The 21,893-nt window shown below is 40.9% G+C and overlaps 1 protein-coding gene across 11 annotated transcripts in view; it reads right to left on the minus strand.

Annotated features, from left to right (window-relative positions):
- The window catches only part of myt1l (myelin transcription factor 1 like), a 303,857-nt gene that overhangs the window by 128,319 nt on the left and 153,645 nt on the right, over positions 1-21,893 (minus strand). For all 11 annotated transcript variants that reach the window (XM_031902860.1, XM_031902863.1, XM_031902856.1 and 8 more), the window contains exon 4: positions 7,550-7,635. Coding sequence is in view for 1 of the 11 variants with exons in the window: in XM_031902863.1 (XP_031758723.1) it covers positions 7,550-7,557 (8 nt within the window). In the remaining 10 variants the exon portion in view is untranslated. The remainder of the gene's footprint in view (positions 1-7,549; positions 7,636-21,893) is intronic.

Consider the following 21,893-nt stretch of genomic DNA (forward strand, 5'->3'; position numbering starts at 1 on the left):
CGAAACAATAGCCGCGCGACAAAATAATAGCCGCGGGCGACGAAACAATAGCCATTTCTAATGGCTAATTTTCCGCCGTTTCGCGGATCTTTTGAAAGATTCGCAAATTTTTCGGCAAAAACGGAACAGATTCGCTCATCACTACCCAAGACAAAAGATCCAAAGGGTTATGCAATACTCACTCAGAGGAGTTACCAGATAAAGACACCGAGGATAGAAAAGGGTTGGTCCACCAGTTTATCCCACCTCTACAGAGTGTGGGCAGGGTAAAGACAGAGAAACAGCATGGCACCACTGTAGAAAGTAGTCTGGACAAGTATCTGGTATCCTTAGGATGTGTACCTTACTGGTCAAGGATCCCAATCCGCTGACTGTAGATCAGGCATAGGAACTAACCTGAATCCTGCGTCTTAACCGCGGTCCTGCACTAAGGCAACAATGCCTGTAGGGAAGGGTACTTCCAGCTAATCTCTGCTGGTTGGAGCCAAAAACTGCTCTTTCTAACTAGTCTTACTATCTCACTTTTCTGGAAAGTGCTGTAACAGATGTTTTCCTGTTCTTGTCAATCCTCGTTCGCGAGGTCCCTGTTCCCCGACTTCACTAGAGCTAGATGTAGTCTCTAGGGTAAATGGCTTACTGGGGCCCTGTTGATCCCAGGCTCAGTGGAACTTCCACCTGAGTCTACAGACGCAACCAAAAATGAAGACCCACCCCTTTGCTAAACATTATATTAGAGAGCAAATGGAATGGTCGCAAATGGAAGGCACAAAACGCTAATATCAAACTAGATACATGGGTCTTTGCCCAGTAACAAGAAGAAAGAAGGAAATTTTAAAGGTTTAAAGCCATGGGGGCATATTACCCTATGGGTCCCTACAGTATGTGTATTACCCTGTCATTGACTCCTTCCGGTCATATTCAGACTAGAAGAAGTCTATGGAGGCAATTCTGAATGTGTTGGCAGGTATAAACTGAAGGGTCCATTGGGCCTTTTTTCATCTGCGTTTTGAACCTGGTGAGTCGCACATATTAGTAGTGGGAATATTGGTGCAAGACACAAGGTAATTTCGGTCACAATGACAATAAGGGGAAGATTTATCAAAAAATGAGTTGGTGGTTCAAGGAAAAACTTGAAAGGAATTACTCGAGTGAATGTTTTCTAAAGTTTTGCATAGTTAGTGATTATTGTAAAAAAGCACAGAAAATCTCCAGAAAAAAAAGTGCACCAAGTAAAAGCTAGCATGGGCACAAACTTAATAATGAAAACCTCATAATAATAATTATAAATGAGCACAACATCAAAGTCTCCAATTTTCAAACAGATAAATGTAGTAAAATATGTGGACGGTAAATTCTCCTTGATGATTGGTTACTAGACCTTAAGAAAACTTTGCACTTGCAATTATATTAATTCCCTACCCAACATTGCTAATTTACTAACATAATTGAACTACTGCAAACCTGAAATCAAGGGCAATTGTCAAAGGGAAAATGTCTTTGTTTGGGGTCTACTTGAGCTGGGACCCACTAGGAGCTTCTGGCAGGCCAGTCCAACCATGGTCTACACATTAAAAGGAGGAAAAAAAGAAAAGATCTGATTGGTTGCTATGGGTTGCTAACTGCATAAGGGCATTTTAGCTTCATAAATAAAACTCATTCCCTGACTAGGTTTCAACCCTAAAAAAGTTTTTCTGTTTACTGCAGTCTCATTGCTTTTCCTTTCACCCCATAATTTGCAATGGCAACAACATCTAGATTAAAGCACTATCCCCATACACTGTAACAGGTGCAAAGTTTGCCCAAGATGCTTTAAAACAGATGACAAGTTAATGTTACCTTCTTTCTATAGGTGATTAGACCTGTAGCAAACATTGCATCTCTTTTATTGCAAAACCCTATGACTGCATTGTGAGGCCAATAAAACAGATTCAATAAAAAAAATGTATTTCCCTACACATTCACAAAACAATATGTTGGCAGGGAAACGCAAAACAGCATAATTTCTAAATCAATTTCCTAATCTTGTTAAATTAATTGCTCTTAAAGCAAATATTCTCCCTTCCCAGCCTATTTGTCATCTTTGAAAAAGTAGGTTTTCACTGTCCCCTGCTCTCCCCATACACTGTACCCCACTGTCCCCATACACTGTACCCCACTGTCCCCATACACTGTACCCCACTGTCCCCATACACTGTACCCTGCTCTCCCCATACACTGTACCCCACTGTCCCCATACACTGTACCCCACTGTCCCCATACACTGTACCCTGCTCTCCCCATACACTGTACCCTGCTCTCCCCATACACTGTACCCCACTGTCCCCATACACTGTACCCCACTGTCCCCATACACTGTACCCTGCTCTCCCCATACACTGTACCCCACTGTCCCCATACACTGTACCCCACTGTCCCCATACACTGTACCCTGCTCTCCCCATACACTGTACCCTGCTCTCCCCATACACTGTACCCCACTGTCCCCATACACTGTACCCCACTGTCCCCATACACTGTACCCCACTGTCCCCATACACTGTACCCCGCTCTCCCCATACACTGTACCCTGCTCTCCCCATACACTGTACCCCGCTGTCCCCATACACTGTACCCCACTGTCCCCATACACTGTACCCCACTGTCCCCATACACTGTACCCCACTGTCCCCATACACTGTACCCCACTGTCCCCATACACTGTACCCTGCTCTCCCCATACACTGTACCCCACTGTCCCCATACACTGTACCCCACTGTCCCCATACACTGTACCCCACTGTCCCCATACACTGTACCCTGCTCTCCCCATACATTGTACCCCACTGTACCCATACACTGTACCCCGCTCTCCCCATACACTGTACCCCACTGTCCCCATACACTGTACCCCACTGTCCCCATACATTGTACCCCACTGTCCCCATACACTGTACCCCGCTGTCCCCATACACTGTACCCTGCTCTCCCCATACTCTGTACCCCACTGTCCCCATACACTGTACAACACTGTCCCCATACACTGTACCCCACTGTCCCCATACACTGTACCCTGCTCTCCCCATACACTGTACCCCACTGTCCCCATACACTGTACCCTGCTCTCCCCATACACTGTACCCCACTGTCCCCATACACTGTACCCCACTTTCCCCATACACTATACTCTCCTCTCCCCATACACTGTACCCCGCTCTACCCATACACTGTACCCCGCTCTCCCCATACACTGTACCCCGCTCTCCCCATACACTGTACCCCACTGTCCCCATACACTATACCCCGCTCTCCCCATACACTGTACCCCACTCTCCCCATACACTGTACCCCGCTCTCCCCCTACACAGTACCCCGCTCTTCCCATACACTGTACCCCGCTCTTCCCATACACTGTACCCCGCTCTCCCTATATACTGTACCCCACTCTTCCCATAAAAGGAATCAAGAGTCTGAATACAAAATTGTGTAGTAAACAAACAAACATATTAGGAAAAAGGTTAAAGGAACAGTAACACTAAAAAATGAAAGAGCTTTAAAGTAATAAATATATAATGCACTGTTGCCCTGCACTGGTAAAACTGGTGTGTTTGCTACAGTAACACTACTATAATTTATACAATAAGCTGCTGTGTAGCCACGGGGGCAGCCATTCAAGCTGGAAAAAAGGAGAAAAGGCACAGGTTACATAGCAGATAACAGATAAGTTCTGTAGAATACAATAGTGTTTTATCTGTTATCTGCTATGTGCCTGTGCCTTTTCTCCTTTGAATGGCTGCCTCCATGGCTACATAGCAGCTTATTTATATAAATTATAGTAGACTTTCTGAAGTAAACACACAACTTTTACCAGTGCATGGCAGCAGAACATTATATTTTAGTTACTTTTATACACGTTCATTTTTTGGTGTTACTGTTCCTTTAATGCTGTGAAACACAAACAATTCTCTAGATAGTATTGGCACTTCTCTGTTGTGCATTTTGAGAGAACTCAAAAATTCTCATTGTTCAGGCACAGATAATCCGGCATGTACCTGCCTGAATGACCAACAAGCTACAACTGGAAGACAGTGGTTTGGAATAGTTAAAAATCCTATAAAGAGCAGGAGAAAGACGTACTGCTGTATTTTGGCTATCGAGTGTCCTTATTACTGTATGTGGTGACAGGAGATTCAGTTCTTGTGTTGAAACTTGAAGACTATTTTGCTACCATAGAGTGAAAGGGTCAGTGGAACCAATATAGTTGTCATCGGGGTTTCTTCCTGTGTCTGATGGTTTCAAGTATTCCCAAATATAGTTGTCTAACAAAAATGCTTACTTTTTTAAATAAAAGGAATAATATAAGAGACTTTTAGGAGCCAGTTAAAGTGATTGCTGAATGGGAATGGCAACAGCTTGCTGTGATGTCACAAACCCAATAGCAAAGCTCCGCCCTCCCCAATGCTGAATGCAAAGTATCCTCTCTACAAACTGTATGTCCTAAAACTCCTTCTCACTAAGGGCTCTTACACATCATAAATATGAATGCCAGGGGGCTACCAAACCATTTGAGGCCCATTGGGCACATGATCACCAATGTATCTGGCATGTAGAGACCCCTAAGAAGTTAGTGCATACACATTGTCCTGGAGGTCACTTTAGCTACTGTAAAATCAACACATTTACAAACTTTTTATATTGGGTAAAGACACAAAAAATATGTTTAGCCCATAGATTCCTAAAATTACCAGTTTTGATGAATTATCTGAAATTCACATTAGGTACCAAGATAAAACATCCTAAATATGAAGACCAAGGGTCCATTGAACTGTTTGATGCCCAATATGCATAGATTTACTAAACTATGTGGCATGTAGAGACCCCAATGAAATATAAAACGCAAAATCTTCATGAGCAAGAAAAACTAACCAAGAACAATATAATGCAATAAAATCGCTAAAATCCAAACAGCTCAACACTCAAACCTTTGCAATTCTTTGCCAAGCCTAATTAAAACTATTGTGTTTGGCCAAATAAGCTTTACAGGCACAAACAACACCTATGCAAAACTGATCATGCAATAGAATATAATAACCAAAATAACATACAAATGGGCAAATATAATAAAAGGTACAATTACTGATCTAATCACCTATAGCAGGAGTCCCAAACCTTTCTTACTCATGAGCCACAGTGTAAAAAGACTTGGGGAGCAACACAAGCACCATAAAAGTTCATGGAGGAGCCAAATAAGGGCTGTGATTGGCTATTAGGGGCCTCTATGCACACTATCAGCTTACAGTGGCTTTATTTTGTACTAAATCTTGTTTTTATTCAACCAAAACTTGCCCCCAAGTCAGGAATTCAAAAATAACTACCTGGTTTGGGGGCACTGAGAGCAACACCCAAGGGGTTGGTGAGCAACATGTTGCCCCCGAGCCACTGGTTGGGGATCACTGACTTATAGCATCCACTTCATAGGCAGCATTTACTGGTCACCTGTTTAAAAGCAAACATCTTTAATGGTTGCTATAGGTTACTGCACTTGCCCAATCTTAGTACCTTTTATTACATATGGAAGAAAGGGTATTGCGCAGTGCGATCAGAGATACACTATTCACTATGGCAATAAATCTTTTCAGGAAAAAAAACACACAAGGAAATATTTTAAAATATTGGATGTAAAAAAACTAATGCTTGATATAAACAAGGAGATGCTGTTTTACTCTCCTATATAATGTAGTGTTAACTGTGAGAAAAGAAAATGTATAAATTCTGTTACTATTATGATTCAAGCATACTTAATAAAAAAGGCAAAAAGCTATTATTGGGTGCAAATAACTGTGGCAAACTACAATATATTAACTCTGTACTTCATAACAATGGATCCATTTTTGGGTGCAGGGGGTTATAGTTCTGTGGTAGTTTAAACACAGTCCAAGAGCTTCTACAACAGAATAGGTGTTCACTAGGGGTGAGCAAATGTTTTCGCCAGAAAACTTCCGTGAAATATCGCAGCAGAAAAATTTGTTGCGCGTCAAAAAAAGTCACGGGCGCGTCAAAATAGGAGCAGTCGCATCAAAATGGGCAAAGTTGTGTCAAATTGGGAGTGGTTGCAGCAAAATAGGTGCAGTCGCGTAAAACACATTTTGGGGATTTTTTCGCCTTTTTTGCTGTTTTCGCCGATACGCTCATGACTAGTGTTCACAACATATCATCACTTACTGATGTGAACACATACTATTGTAAAAGCACTTGGACTGCGGTGTGTTAACTACCACAGAACTATAACCCTCTGCATCCAAAAATGCATCCATTGTTATGAAGTATAGAGTTAATATATTTTAGTTTGCCACAGTTATTGTCAGTACTACACTATATGGAGTTTCCTTTCTCTTCTGTACTATCTCCTTCTAGCTGATTTAGCTAATGTCCCATGGAGAGATTAGTCGCCCGCGGTAGCAGAGATTTATCACAAGTGACTAATCTCTCCAGAATCGCTTTGGGGAGGAAACTTTGTGCGACTTTGGAAACTAAAAACCAAGCCTTTCCACCAGCGATTCCCTTTGTTGACAGTGGAAAGGCATTTTGGAGAGATTAGTCACTTACAGAGATTAGAGAGTGAGGGCAAACTAGTTATCCAAATAAATCCAACCCCGACCTCAGAGCTGGCCAGAGTCAGGTAGGAGAGAGGCAGCTGCCCATGGCACCATTATAATAAGTGAAATATTTTTTACACTCTACAACATTTTTAATACATTATATTTAGAAATGATTCATTTCACTAATTTGTAATTTTACAATAGTTCTCCTAAGGGGGAGGGGCTCCATTCTTGTTATTTTATGTGTGAAAAAAATCCCCCTCTATCTTTCCTCTAATGTAATCATGTCCCCTCACAAGCACATTTTCTCCAGAGAAAACAACCCCAACCTTGATAGCCTTTCCATTGTTCCATTCCTATCTCTGCATATCTCTGCATTTTCATTAATAGTCAAAACTGCACCGCATACTCTAGGTGAGGCCTTACCAGGGATCTATAAAGAGGCACAATTATGCTTTCACCCAGAGTAAATGTCATTTTTTGATGCAAGACAGTTTTTGCTTTCAAAGACACCTTTGACTGACACTGCCTAGAGTCACACAGTTTGTTATCCGCAAAAATCCCCAAATCCTTCTCAATTAAATATTCCCCCAACACAAATTTAATTTAATATTGCCACATTACCGTATTCACCACTTTTGAATTTAAGTGTAATATTTTTTTTTTTTAAAAAAAGCACAAGCACAGAGGTAACAACAAGATAATCATGGCCAGGTTTTGAGTAGCTGCTTCCTTTGTATGTGTATACTGTTTCACTTGATACATGATAGTAGGTAGGACAGTTCTTTCTGGACCCAGAATAGGGTTAGATCCATTAAACAAGGATCCCATTTCTAGTACAAAAAACATTTCAGGTAAATGAATTACAATACTTCTTGTTGGCACATGAAACCCAGTGCCAGGAATATAACCCAATCATAAACTGATCCTCAAGGGATTTTAGCATATTTCGTTACAGTGCATTTCTTGAGTACCTGAGCATTTGCACTTTCCCTGTCTTTTCTGGGAGGTGAAGCTGAAGTGACAGTGCTTTGCCCACAGGTGGGTGGGGTGTCGGCACCTGAAAAAGACAAAATAATGTCCATTTAAACTTATATTGACTCATACCATATATTCAAAGGCATATAGTGAAATTTTGTATAGAAAAGGGTGGTTATGCCTATAGTGTGTGCTATAGGATAGAAGGATAAACAACTGCTGGCAAAAAAAAGACAAAACTCAAACACTATTGGTTTCTTTCTCACAGTGAACTGGGACCAGCATATCTCTAAACGATGCCACATGATAAGTGCAGCCTTGACACTGCACCCTTCCCATTTGACCCAACCCCGTAACCTCCTATCCCTAATGAGACACCTTGGTTGGAAAGAGATGGCAAATGTTGTTGATTTATGTCAAAACAGTAAACATCACTTAACATGTATAACATTGTCAACTTGTAACCAAACCATTTGTATAACAAACATTTACTTAAACCGGCAACCTTGCCTTACTCGCCCCAATGGCTCAACCTGCTCCCAACCGTAAAGCCTGGTTCCTGCCTCCTTTCTCCCCAGCCCTAAACCAGGCTGCCTACCTTCCTATCAGGACCTGCCAAGCTATTTTCACTTCTTGTCAAATACCCCATTATAACTTCCCCCAGGGCTCAGTGTAAAGGTGCCCTCCGCCAACTGCAACAACAAACACACCCCGTCTCCTAGGGAGGGAGGGTGGGATGATGCAAGCTGCTGCTCCTCCTGATGTCCTACACAAACTATAGGGTAAGCCCCATGCTGCCCTGCGTAGCTCTGCCCCTCCCAGCCAAAGCCCAGGAAATTCAAGCCGGCCAATCACAGAACACTGTAACATATAGGAGGAGGGGTGCACCCCCCCTATCCCAGTCAAGCCCTGCTTCCCTAGGCTGCATTATGGGTCACTGGGCCCCATTATTTGTATTCCCTGTCTATTTCTTGGTTTCTGCATTCTTTACAATTAAGCAATACTCATCAAGGTATATTTAGTGCTTTAGTGCCTTATTGGTTTCCCCAATCGCTGGTAGGATGCTGTTGGTTCAGTCTTGCTTGTGATCTATGATCCCACAGACAGGAGAGCAATTAGCTCATCGCCATTGATTTCAGGAGCAGCCACTAGCACAATGCTACAAATGGGAATCAGTACAGAACGTCTCACTGCCATTCCTGAATTATGGGATCATTCAGAGAATGAAGCTGCTAAATTATTTGATTTAGCTCTCTAATATACGGAGGTGATTGCTAGCAGTTGTACGTGACAAGAAGCATTTGACAGTAGCCTACTGCATTGCATCTGAAGTAATATAACATGACATTTTTGTTGTAAATGCACTAATCCCGTTTCCTTCTTCTCTATTTATTTAGCGCCAATACATTCCCCAGGGCATTTCAGAGATTATATATTATTCACATTAGTCCCTGCCCCAGTGGAGCTTATGGTCCCTATGACACACACACACTAGGGTTAGTTTTTATCAAGTTTAACATTTGTGTATATATTTGGAGTATGGGAGAAAACAGCCAACCCTTATTTAACCCCCACAAGCACAGGAGGAACAAACTCTTTGAAGATAGTGACCGTGCTGGAATAGATTGTTCTGTTTAGGTGCCATAGAACCTCTGCCCACATATGCTTTCCATTAGCACAAATCCAGTATACAATCAACTCACCCATCTACTGGGGCCCAAATGAGCCTTTGAACCTACAGCTAAGGCAGTAGATACGATTATGGTCACCTTTAAATTAATTTTTAGTATGATGTAGATCAGGGAATTCCAACCTTTCTTACTCATGAGCCACAGTCAAATGTAAAAAGACTTGGGGAGCAACACAAGCACCATAAAAGTTCATGGAGGTGCCAAATAAGGGCTAAGATTGGCTATTAGGCAGCCTCTATGCACCCTATCAGCTTACAGGAGGCTTTATTTGGTAGGAAACCTTGTCATTTTGCAGTTGGTCTGCATATTATTTGCATTTTTTTTAATTGATTAGCAATTCTCCAGTTTGGAATTTCAGCAGTTATATGGTTGGTATGGTTCAGTTTTAACAAACAACGAGGCAGTGGCTTGATAGAGAGACAGGAATATGAATAGTGTAGGGTCTAAATAGATAAATAAGTACTGTATATACTCGAGTATAAGCCTAGTTTTTCAAGACCCGAAATGTGCTGAAAAAGTCACCCTCGGCTTATACTCGAGTCGGGTGCCATGGGTCCCTCCAGACTTGCCCCCTCTGTCCTTTGTGTGCAAATTAGGCCACCCGCAACCAGACCCTCCAGTGCCCTGGCCCGTACCTGAATTCATCTTTATCTACCATCCTCACTTGTCCCATTCTGCACTATGCATGGCACTTTATATTCTATATAAACTATATACAGTTTTCAAGGATTGAGCTAAGGGGGGTAGTACTCTTAAGTTAACATTGTTGATACCATATTGTTTTTGTTGACCCTCTTCTCCACTTACAGAGCTAACTTGTTGTTTTTCTTTGAAATAAATATTTAAAAACATATGCCCCACTGATGCCTCAATTAATGTAACTTTATTGGTAGTTATTTTGATTATTGAAACTTAGCAGTAGCGGCTGCATTTCCCCTAGGCTTATACTCGAGTCAATACGTTTTTCCAGTTTTCTTAGGTAAAATTAGGTACCTCGGCTTATATTCGGATCGGCTTATACTCGAGTATATACAGTAATAAAAAGTAACAATAACAATAACATTGTAACCTAGGGGGAATAGTTTTTGGCTGAAGAGAAAGGCAAATAATTCATAAACTACAACAGATAAAAAATAAAGACCAATGAAAAATTTTCTAAGAATAGGCTATTCTATAACTAAATGTTAACCTGAAGGTGAACCACCCCTTTAATTAGATATTGGCAGGCACCCACTCCAGGCTTGTAAAATCAAAGTAGAGTATTTCTGACTATGACTTAGAGATATGTGCAGTACAAAATACATAAGTCCCATGAGTACTCTGTGTTCTACATGCTTATATATATATAACTATGGAATGGATTATACTTTATTAGTGCAATCGGTCACATATTCAGACCTTTCTCACACATTAGTCAACAACATACTAAAGTCTTGGAGTAAAGGGATTGCTTGTCCTTTAGTGCCACCCAGACAAATTCTCATAGACAGAAACAGTACAGAGCACAGCAGAACATGTAATAATAAGGGCCTCATTATTATACTCCTATTATATCTCCTACACTGAACCCTTATGTCCCTATTAAATATGGATGCACCACTAGGCAGAAGCTTCTCCCACTGTAGATTAAAGCCTGTGCCTGTTTCCTGAGGGAAGAGTAGCCTTGGCAGAGCCAGAGAGAGCAATGTGACCACAGCTAACAAGTCGCAATTGCAGAATCAATAGACGGAATATAAAAATGTAAGCCTAAGAGAAACCATCCCCTATTTAAGGTTCTTGCTTAATAAGCTTAGAAAACAAATACTCACACAAAGATCCCAGCCCACTATTCAACCCCTAAAGCGAGAGTGACAGAAGAGATGGAATGCCGGCACAGAGCCTGCTGAATGAGATACATCCTCTCCTAATAAAAGAACATTATGCTATTGTGCATATGTATTAGCCATACAATAGCACTGGGACGGGGGTTTGCTGCCAATCAGATGAGTAGCTAACAGCATATGCCCGGGTTGCACGCTGGCTTGTGTGTGATAGGAAGGAGATGGGTACAAGATGATCGCACATGGAAAGGAAAATAAAATCATTAACAGCAAGCTGGGTCTTTTTCTGCAATTTATTTTATGGTATCAGTTTAACTGTGTAATTGCATTATTCTGTTTACTTTTTTTCTTGGATTCGGTGGTTCTAAGCAATGCTCCCACCATGGGAAACCACCAGCAAAGAGGTCAATCTGGATAACAGTATATCTATGACAATAAGGGACAGGGGTGGAATTCAGATGAGACAGAGTAATAAGTGGCATTAACAGAGACGATATGTGCAAACTTGTGCAAAACATGTTTTCCTTTGTAAATACTGTAGTTCATATTTATTTTGTGAACACAAGGGGAGTAGGCAACCTGCACTTTTCCCCAGCCAGTTGTACCTAAAATCACTTTTATTAGAAGCACTAGCCTCAAAAGCACTCTCTGCAATGCTCTATAGTTGGTGCCGCTCAGACGCAGAGAAACCCTGAGTAGCCGGTAGCTCTAGGGTTCCATAAGTACCCCGGGACAATAGGCACAGATTTAATTTGCACACTGAACACTAGAGTTGGCTCCAGCAAATACTGAATATTACACCAGGCAGACTTACAAAATATTTGGCGCAATGGCGCCTGATTTGCAATGAAGTGCAGGGTACACACAGCACAACTGCAGCAAGAGATTGCTCTCCAAATTGCACTTTGCTCACTGCGTCTAAGTAACTGAATGCACCCTATTGATTCAACTGCAAACAGAATACGTAAAAAATTATTATTACATTGCAGATTTTAACTGGGCACTGGCTATTTTTGAAGGTGGAGTCCTTTTTGGGCGGTAGGAAAAAAGATGTTTTTCATTAAGATGTTGCACAATCTTTTTTTCTTTATATACTTATAAAAGTGTTAGTAGCTTACCAATGCTTCATAATAATAATAATAATATAATGATAATAAACAAGCTGGTTGAGTGAACGTTGCTTTATAAAGTGATCTTTTCTAAATATGGGTTAAGGATCTGGCTTTAGCGACTGGTGAATTGGCTGGAGGTTGGCTCTAACCCTACCGACAGCAGAAAGACAAAGGATATAACTATTGAAATGGATGCTCCCATCACGTAGACATTTCTACCCATAATATAGATATAAATAGGTGCACTCTTAAGTTTTTCACATGGTCGGAGTTATATATTTATATGTTTATACAAAACTACAATATACATTGATAACATTACATAAACACATTTATAAAATACAAGTACTAGCTATGTTAGTAAGCATGGCACAGTCCACATAGGGGCCACCAAATAGCCAATAACAGTCTATAATTGGCACCCCCAGGAAATTTTTACATGCTTGCTCCCCAAATTTTTTTACATTTGAATGTGGCTCATGGATTAAAAAGGTTGGAGACCCCTGTGCCCTAGACCCCCTGCCTATTGTAAAGCAAGCTAGAGCATTATTAAAGCTGGGCATACACGTACCGATAATATCTTACGAAACCTCGTTTCGTACGATATTCGGTGCGTGTATGGCAAGTCGGTGAGGTCACCGATATCGCAGGCTGCTGATAACGGTCGACTCGCCGATTGGGCGGATTAAAAGATTTTGATTGGGCGCCATAGAAGGCGCCTGAGCAAAATCTGCCGTCAGGGCTGAATCGGCAGAAGGAAGTAGAAATCCTATTGTTTCAACCTCCTTATCTGCCCTGAACGTTAGTGGCGGATTTAATGATCTTTTGTGCGACCGATGGTGTGTGGCCACCTTAAGCCTTTCTACCCATAGAACTTCCCAATGAACTGAATTTAAAGTCACCTGGGGTCAAATATTGGCATATAGCTTGGCCATGTGTGTATCCACAGAGAAAGCAAACTCTGAGATTGAAGTTGGGGGGGGGGGGGCAGGAGTGTATAGGACCTAATAAACGTGCAAGTTCAATATTTCTTGGTGGTACTGGTCAACTTAGCAATGATTTTGGGCTCTAAATGCTGTAGGGCCCAGTAACATCTAGTTTCACCACTCGCCTTGGCCCTAAGTCAATAGGATACAAAGCAGTTATGGGTTTCATGGGTTTTGTTTGGCTTTTCCCACTGTGTAGAACCCCTTCTTCCCCATTATGGGAGAACAGGAACAATAGAGAGGAGCAAAAGAGGATAGGAAAGCTGTATAGTGTTTGATCCTATTTAATCCTTTGTTTCTCATTAGCACAATTTAACAAATTCACCCAAAAGACTCTTTTGCTTGTAGTATAATAACACCCACTATAGAGAGAAAAATAAAGGATTATAGATGCCAATTTAATCACCTTCGTTAGAATAAACCTGTTTAATGCCAAGAGAAAATAGGGGTGCCGCTATATTTCTTTTTTGTGCAGAGCATCTTCCGTGGGAATATGTTAGCCTGAGCGAGGCGCGCTTAGCATAAAGTGCACATTTGTAATGAAAAGAAATGCCATAATCATTATTGTGAATTTGCCAGGCTAATAACCACACATTAAACATACAGTATATGCAAAAGAAGCAGATCTGACTGATAGTTGCTTCTTAAAAGTAAAACCTTTACTTCTAATGCTGCTCTTTTATTAAAACAGTAAATGGGGAATGTAATAGGAATATAAGGGCAGTGGGAATTTCTTCCAATACAGGCAAAATATGCATTGGGAAGGTATTAATGCACAAAATGCAGAATAAAGACAATAGGGTTAGATAGACAGTGGGGGTGATGTTAGTTTTCGGGGGTTCAAGATGTAGTTGCTATAAATGGGAAGAGCTAAAGAAAGTTGTGAGTGAACAATGGATCCATACCGAAGGCTGAAACCGATAACAAAATCAATCATGCCTTCACAGACTGTAGGAGAAAAACAAATCAGAAGGAAATAACTTCACATCCCTCCCTTCCCTTGACATTTCCATTAGATACAATGCAAAATACTTAACCTAATCTAAAATCTAATTTGCAAATTCAATTGTGGACACAGTTGTCAAAACGCATCTAAATAAAAAGCCTACCATTCTCTAAAGTCATGTGACATATAGGGATCCATTTAACAAAAGGGTGTGATGTTTTCACAAGGTATAGTAACCCATAGCAAACAACCGCCAACTGGTCACCTGACTGAAACCAAAAATGTGATTGGTTGCTGTGGGTTAGTAGACCCGCTACACTTTACATGATCCCCTTAGGGTGTTGGTTTGGTTGAGTTAAAGGAACAGTAACACCAAAAAAGGAAAGTGTTTTAAAGTAATTAAAATATAATGTACAGTTGCCCTGTGCTGGTAAAATTGGTAAGTTTGCAACAGAAACGATAATATAGTTTATATAAATGAGCTGCTATGTCAACACGGGGGCAGTCATTGAAGTTGGGAAAAAGGAGAAATGGCACAGGCACATAGCAGATAACAGATAAGCTTTGTAGAATATAATGGGGTTTTATCTGTTATCTGCTAAGTAACCTGTGCCTTTTCTCCTGTAAATGGCTGCCCCCATGGCTACACAGAAGCTTTATTTATATAAACTATAGTAGTCTTTCTAAGGAAAACACACCAGCTATACCAGTGCAGGGCAGCATTACATTATATAGTAATTACTTTTATACACTTTCATTTTTTGGTGTTACTGTCCCTTTAAATCCCTAGGATTTGTTGCACCCCTACTAGCGGGTCGAAAAAAATGTAACCCACACAAGACACTAACCAGCTCTCTACCTACGCACACCCGACCCGCTGAGCTGCCTCCATTAAAATACCTGCACCCAACACGCCTCGTTAGGAGAGACGGGGCAGGCACACATCTATGAATAGACACTTCCGGAGGTGGAAGAGGGACACAGTTTGGTTGCGGATGGGGGAGGGCACCAGTAATAGCGCGGCCCACATTCGCCCTTGACCAACATATTTGCTATGTGTGTCAGCCCAAACCCATCCAACCGGATAGTCCCATGGGTTTTGGCCCAGTCTACACATCACTAATCCCTTCCCTATAGAGAGAGTGAAGCGGACACCATTATAGTCTGTCTGCTGTCTGGTTGCTCGGGTCCAAATTAACCTAGAAACCATGCAGTGGTTTGAGCAAAAGATAAGTAATAAAAAGTAGAGATGTAGCGAACTGTTCGCCGGCGAACTAATTCGCGCGAACATCGGGTGTTCGCAAGTCCGCAAATTCGCGAACTTTTGGCGATGTTCGCCATTTTGGGTTCGCCGCGTTTTTTTTTGCGCCGCGTTTTTTCGCCTCTGTTTTTTCCGCCCCATTTTTTCGCTTCGTTTTTTCGCCTTTGCGTATACCTAGGAATAGCTTGCGTTTTTTTTGGCGTTTTTTTTTGGCGGTTTTTTTACAAAGTTTTTTTTAAGATAAATTTTTGCCCTTGATCCCCCTCCTGCATGTCACTGTCCAGGTCATGGCACCCTTTAAACAACTTTAAAATCAGTTTTCTGGCCAGAAATGGTTTTTCTAGGTTTTAAAGTTCGCCTTCCCATTGAAGTCTATGGGGTTCGCAAAGTTTGCGAATATTTGCGAGTTTTGGCGAAAGTCCGCGAACGGGTTCGCGAACATTTTTGGCGATGTTCGCTACATCCCTAATAAAAAGTAACAATAACAATAAAATTGTAGGCTTAAAGACAATAGTTTTTTGGCTGCCGGGGTCAGTGACCCCCATTTGAAAGTTGGAAAGAGTCAGAAAATTAAACCAAATAAGTCAAAAACTTAAAAAGACCAACTGCAAAGTTGCTAAGAATTGTCCATTCTATAACATACTAAAAGTGAACTTAATGGTGAAGCACCACTTTAAGAGTTGCCAGATGCTACAAGCTTATAAGGCTAGAGTCCTTTCTTTTTCATTAAATAATCCCTGCATTAATGCCACCATTTGTTTATGGTTTTATTTGGATTTGAAGTATTTAAAATGCTTTTTTCATTGTTTTGCCGGCTTTGCAGCTGCATACAGTATGTTTTAGGAACTCAGACTCCGAGACACCTATCGACCCTCCTTTAAATGTGCCTGCGTGCCAACAGCAAAGAGCCATCGAATTCCACGCACTGTTTAATAAGCAATGGGCTGTAGGCTGCTTTGATAACTAATGGCTAAAAAAACAACCGGATAATTGCCAGAAAGATTTTCCTTAATAGGTTCAAGCAGTGCATTGTTTATGCCTCAGAAGACTCTGCTTCATTGTGAAATGACTGATAAATTCCGTCCTAATACAGTAACGTTCAGTATCTTGCAGAATTCAGTCCTAATACAGTAATGCTCAGTATCTTGCAGAAATCAGTCCTAATACAGTAACGTTCAGTATCTTGCAGAATTCAGGCCTAATACAGTAATGCTCAGTATCTTGCAGAATTCAGGCCTAATACAGTAATGCTCAGTATCTTGCAGAAATCAGTCCTAATACAGTAATGCTCAGTATCTTGCAGAATTCAGTCCTAATACAGTAATGCTCAGTATCTTGCAGAATTCAGTCCTAATACAGTAATGCGCAGTATCTTGCGAAATTCAGTCCTAATACAGGTATGGGATACCTTATCGGGAAACCAGTTATCCAGAAAGTTCCAAATTATGGGAAGGCCATCTCCCATAAACTTCATTATAAGCAAATCATTTTAAAAATGATTTCCCTTTTCTCTGTAATAATGAAACCTTGTACTTGATCCCAAATGAGATATAATTAGTCCTTATTGGGGGCAGAACAGCCCTATTGGGTTTATTTCATGGTTAAATGATTCCCTTTTCTCTGTAATAATAAAACAGTACCTGTACTTGATCCCAACTAAGATATAATTACCCCTTATTTGGGGCAGAACAGCCCTATTGGGTTTATTTAATGGTTAAATGATTCCCTTTTCTCTGTAATAATAAAACAGTACCTGTACTTGATCCCAACTAAGATATAATTACCCCTTATTGGGGGCAAAACAATCCTATTGGGTTTATTTAATATTTAAATGATTTAAGTTATGGAGACCCAAAATATGGAAAGATCCTTATCCGGAAAACCCCGGGTCCTGAGCATTCTGGATAACAGGTCCCATACCTGTACAGTAATGCTCAGTATGGTGCATACTTTAGTCCTAATACAGTAATACTCGTTATTTTGCAGAATTCAGTCCTAATACAGTAATACCTGGCCTCAATACAGTTAGCTCTAGGCAAAGAGAGCACAGACCAATGACTTTTGGGAGTGTAATACAGAATTTTGAATTTATTATAGTCAAAAAATGTCCTATTTACAATGCATGAAGCTTATATTACTTTCTCATTATGATATGAATACCCTCTATGGCCTCATTCTCACTACAGAATTTGGAGCTATTCTGAGCTCCATTTGGACTGAACCACCAAGAGCAGATAGCGGGGTGACAATCACATGGCTTTATGAGAATGGCACGATCTGATTGCACTATGCAATTACATTTAACTTTGGTCTGGTCAGAGCAGTCAGCTGGAAAATTAATCTTTAATTTGCAGGAATGCAATTCCAAATACATTAAAACATTTCCTTTTCATTTTTTTTTCTATGAAAATTGCATCCTGGCGAGCTGCACTGACATTCCATGATGTATTTTGCAGATATCTCCATAATCAGTTGGCTTGGATTTAGAATCTGTCCAACTAAATTGGATCACAGTCAGTAATGCCACTGAGGCCTTAGATAACTGGAAAGTGCGGGGGGTCTGTGCAATTACATTTGTCTTTTCTTAACGCTACACCTATCCTCTCTATGGCTTGAGGAATATGTTACTTCTGCATAGAAATGACTGCTGATGGGCTGATGGGGACAAAAGATAGAGGGGCTCATTTATAAACACCACATTTATTTGCACCTGGGCAGTAACCCCTAGCAACCATTTAGCCTTTTTTAACTATAAGTTAAACATCTAATTGGTTGCCATAAGTCACTGCCCAGAAGCAGAATGCCCAGTAATTATAAATGACCCCCAGCAACTAAAGTAAAGCTTTTTTAAGACCTAAAACAAGGATACATTTTTACTATCCAACAAGAATATCACCCAATGCGCAGTACTAAACCCTACAAAAATGAAATTGAGGATTCTATAGATCTAGTTACAGTACTGACATTTCCTCAAGCATGGAAGCTTTGCTCAAAAAATTAAAAAAAGTCTTTTGAACTTGTTAACGGCAATTAGTATTTTCCCATGGATCAGCATATTACTCAGTGTCAGGAACGCCTAATGGCTCTCCTCTCCAAGATGGCACACTCATGGCCGACACGTGCAATGTGGCGCCAGTGCAGTGATGTCATCCTGTAGGCATGTGACATCATCGTGCCAAGCTTGGCACAAAAATTTAAAACAAATAGATGCCCTAAATTACTATTTTGTCTTGTTCTACTGGTTCCTGACTTTCCGCTTTGTTCCTGACTATGCTGATTGCCGATTGCCCCAATACTTTGCCTGAGTTCGACTAAGACACTTGTTTAACTCCTCGGATACTGCGAATGGGAATGCAGCTTCCTCCTCGGTCAAGACTTCAATCCCGTTTTACAGGGTCGGACTGGGTCTGCAGGGCCCTGCACCCCCCAGTCCAACCCTGCCGTTTTAGGCTGTTGGGCCTTGACACCGATCTTCCATTATCATATGAATACCCCTATATTTTATAGCTTCATTTACTTTTTTTATACAAGTGTTTATAGTATTGTGTTATCTAGAGGTTGACATTGAATTTTTTAAAAAGATATTAGGGTTCAAGGCATAAGTATGCAGAGCAAGGTAGACTTAAGGTGGCCATACACGTGGCGATCTGACGATGTTTCGTACGACCATCGGTCGCACGAAACATCGTAAGATCCGCCACACACCATTCAGGGCTGAATCGGCAGGTAAGGAGGTAGAAACAATAGGATTTCTACCTCCTTCTGCCGATTCAGCTCTGAAGGGAGAATTTTGGTCAGGCGCCTTCTATGGCGCCCGATCAAAATTTTCAAACTTGTCCGATCGGCGAGTCGTCCGATATCGGCAGCTTCCTGCGATATCGGTCGACTCGCCGACATGCCATACACGCACCGATTATCGTACGAAACGAGGTTTCGTACGATAATATCGGTGCGTGTATGGCCACCTTTAAAGCTCCCAATGTGTACAGGCTCTCCTGATTATATCAGCAGAATGACAAGCTGATAAGGATCGTGCATGTAGAAACCATCTACTTTCCTTGTTCCTTATCCCAGAAGTGCTGTAACCTTACATTGATATCCACAGTGCCTGCCATACGAGCGGCCACTATCCACCCTAAACAGGTAATATAATGGAATATATCTGCACCTCGGTATCAAGAGTAAAGGTGACACCAAAGGAACCATTTATGAATGCAAGTGCAATATGGAAAGTCAGGTTTTGGATGCCCAGTTCTTCAGAATGTGTTTGAATGCGCAGGTATAGTACTTGTTACGTAGAATGCTCCGGACCTATGGCTTTCTGGATAAGGGATCTTTCTGTAATTTGGGTCTCCTAGCATCTACAAAGAATCAATTAAACATTACTGAAACCCAATAGGATTGTTTTGCCTCCAATAAGAATTAATTATATCTTAGTTGGGATCAAGTACAAGGTACTGTTTTATTATTACAGATAGAATGAAAATCATTTTTAAAAATGTAATTATTTGATTAAAATGGTCTATAGGAAATGGCCATTCCATAATTTGGAGCTTTCTGAATAACAGGTTTCTGGATAATGGACCCTATACCTCTACCTTAATGAACTGCACCAATATGTTCTCTCCATTACATCCATTTTAGAGCATGCACATTTGTGGGTATGTTATGACTGTTCATGGATTGCATTCTAGATGACAGCACAATTTTAGGGATAAACAGACTTCTGGGTCAGAGCATCATAGGGCACCCAGTGCCTTCTGGGTCCTACCTGCTGCAGACTATGCTCATAGCTAAAGTCCAAACCAAAATGACCTTAACTGCACACCCAATAGCTTAATTCCTTCACTGCACTGGTGGTACAGGTATGGGATCCATTATCCGGAAACCCATTATCCAGAACGTTCCGAATTACGGGAAGGCCATCTCCCATTGACTCCATTATAAGCAAATAATTCCAGTTTTTCTCTGTAATAATAAAACAGTTTCTTGTACTTGATCCCAACTAAGATATAATTAATCCTCAAGCCCTTTGGGTTCATTTAATGTTTAAATAATCTTTTAGTAGACTTAAGGTATGGAGATCCAAATTACAGAAAGATCCCTTATCCAGAAAACCCCAGGTCCCAAGCATTCTGGATAACAGGTCCCATACCTGTACAAGTCTTCCGTAAGAAGCCTCCAAAAGCAGAATGATTGGATCAAAGGTGGTCACAATAAATGGGGTAAGCTCCCCAACTGCATATATCTAGTGTGTGCGGCTCCGTTACAGTTTCGTATGTTCATAGTTACACACGCAACTAGATTTATGAGGACGCCTCACTGACGACCTTAGTCATTGGCAATTAGTACAGTATTTATTATGGATAAAAAAGAAGCAAACTAAAGATACTGGTGATTCAGAAGCTACAAATCATCATGCTCTTTTTGTTTGTCGCAGCATCCTTCTGAATTCATGCTGATTTGTGTATTGTTCTGAACGAACTGACATAAATTAAACCGCAACTGTGGCCCATTCTTGCATCACAAGCCATAAGGGAAGGAGGTCTGATGATGCATGTATGCCCAGGAAGCTAAGGAGGGGGACAAGGTGCATCAGTGATGCCCAGATGGTATCATCTACGACGGTTTCCGCCATAAGTCATAACCAACGACCCTGAATATTCTCTGATTAATGTATAAAATTACAGTCGTTGGAAGGCACAACAAAACCAGAGACTTGGTTTCAGTTGTAAAATATTCCAAGCATCTGTGCACTGATATTACTGAAATGGATCATGCATTTAGGTCACAGAGCAGTGTGCTCAGAGAAACTGTGGTAATGTATTTGTGCTGGGATGGAAGCTGATACCACGCCGGCTCCCAGAGGTGTAGCACAGATGAATTCAGTAAATTATTCATATATGTTTGGAACAGACATGGTTCACAACCAGAACACTTTGATAAATTGCCAGAAGATAGATCAAACAGGAATGAAGACATCAAGCAGATCCCGTTCTTTAACAAATCTTTATTGTCCATCATATTATGAATGATGGACATGATAAGATAAAGCGAAGCGGCATACAGAAATATTTACATTTGTACCCAGAAACTGATTCATCTGACTTGACTAGACATGCTGGTATTTATTTCTTTTATGTGTAAACATATATGTTTCTTTTACATAGAAGCATATAGGCTACAGAGTCACTACTCTGAATCAAGCCAGCAGCCCATTAGCCCATATATAGCCCCAAAGCAGTGTCAGCTTCATCCCTTTTGATCTGATTGGGACTTGTTTACATATTGATTGGGTGTCTACGGAAAATCCTGTCAGCTTGTAAGAAGGTGAAGCATATTGTGTATGTAATTAACTGTAACTTAGACGGTAGAAGGCTGTGCCCCTGTTAGGATTCCCTAAAAGATTATAGTAACGGGGATGTCAAAATGCTGATCAGATGTCTAAGAAAGAGGAGAGGGAGTAAGAGCCTCTTTGGCCTGGCAGCATCTATATGGGCATTTACCATATGTAGCACTAACTT

The sequence above is a fragment of the Xenopus tropicalis genome, chromosome 5 (genome assembly GCF_000004195.4).
Source record: "Xenopus tropicalis strain Nigerian chromosome 5, UCB_Xtro_10.0, whole genome shotgun sequence".
Classification (NCBI taxonomy): domain Eukaryota; kingdom Metazoa; phylum Chordata; class Amphibia; order Anura; family Pipidae; genus Xenopus; species Xenopus tropicalis.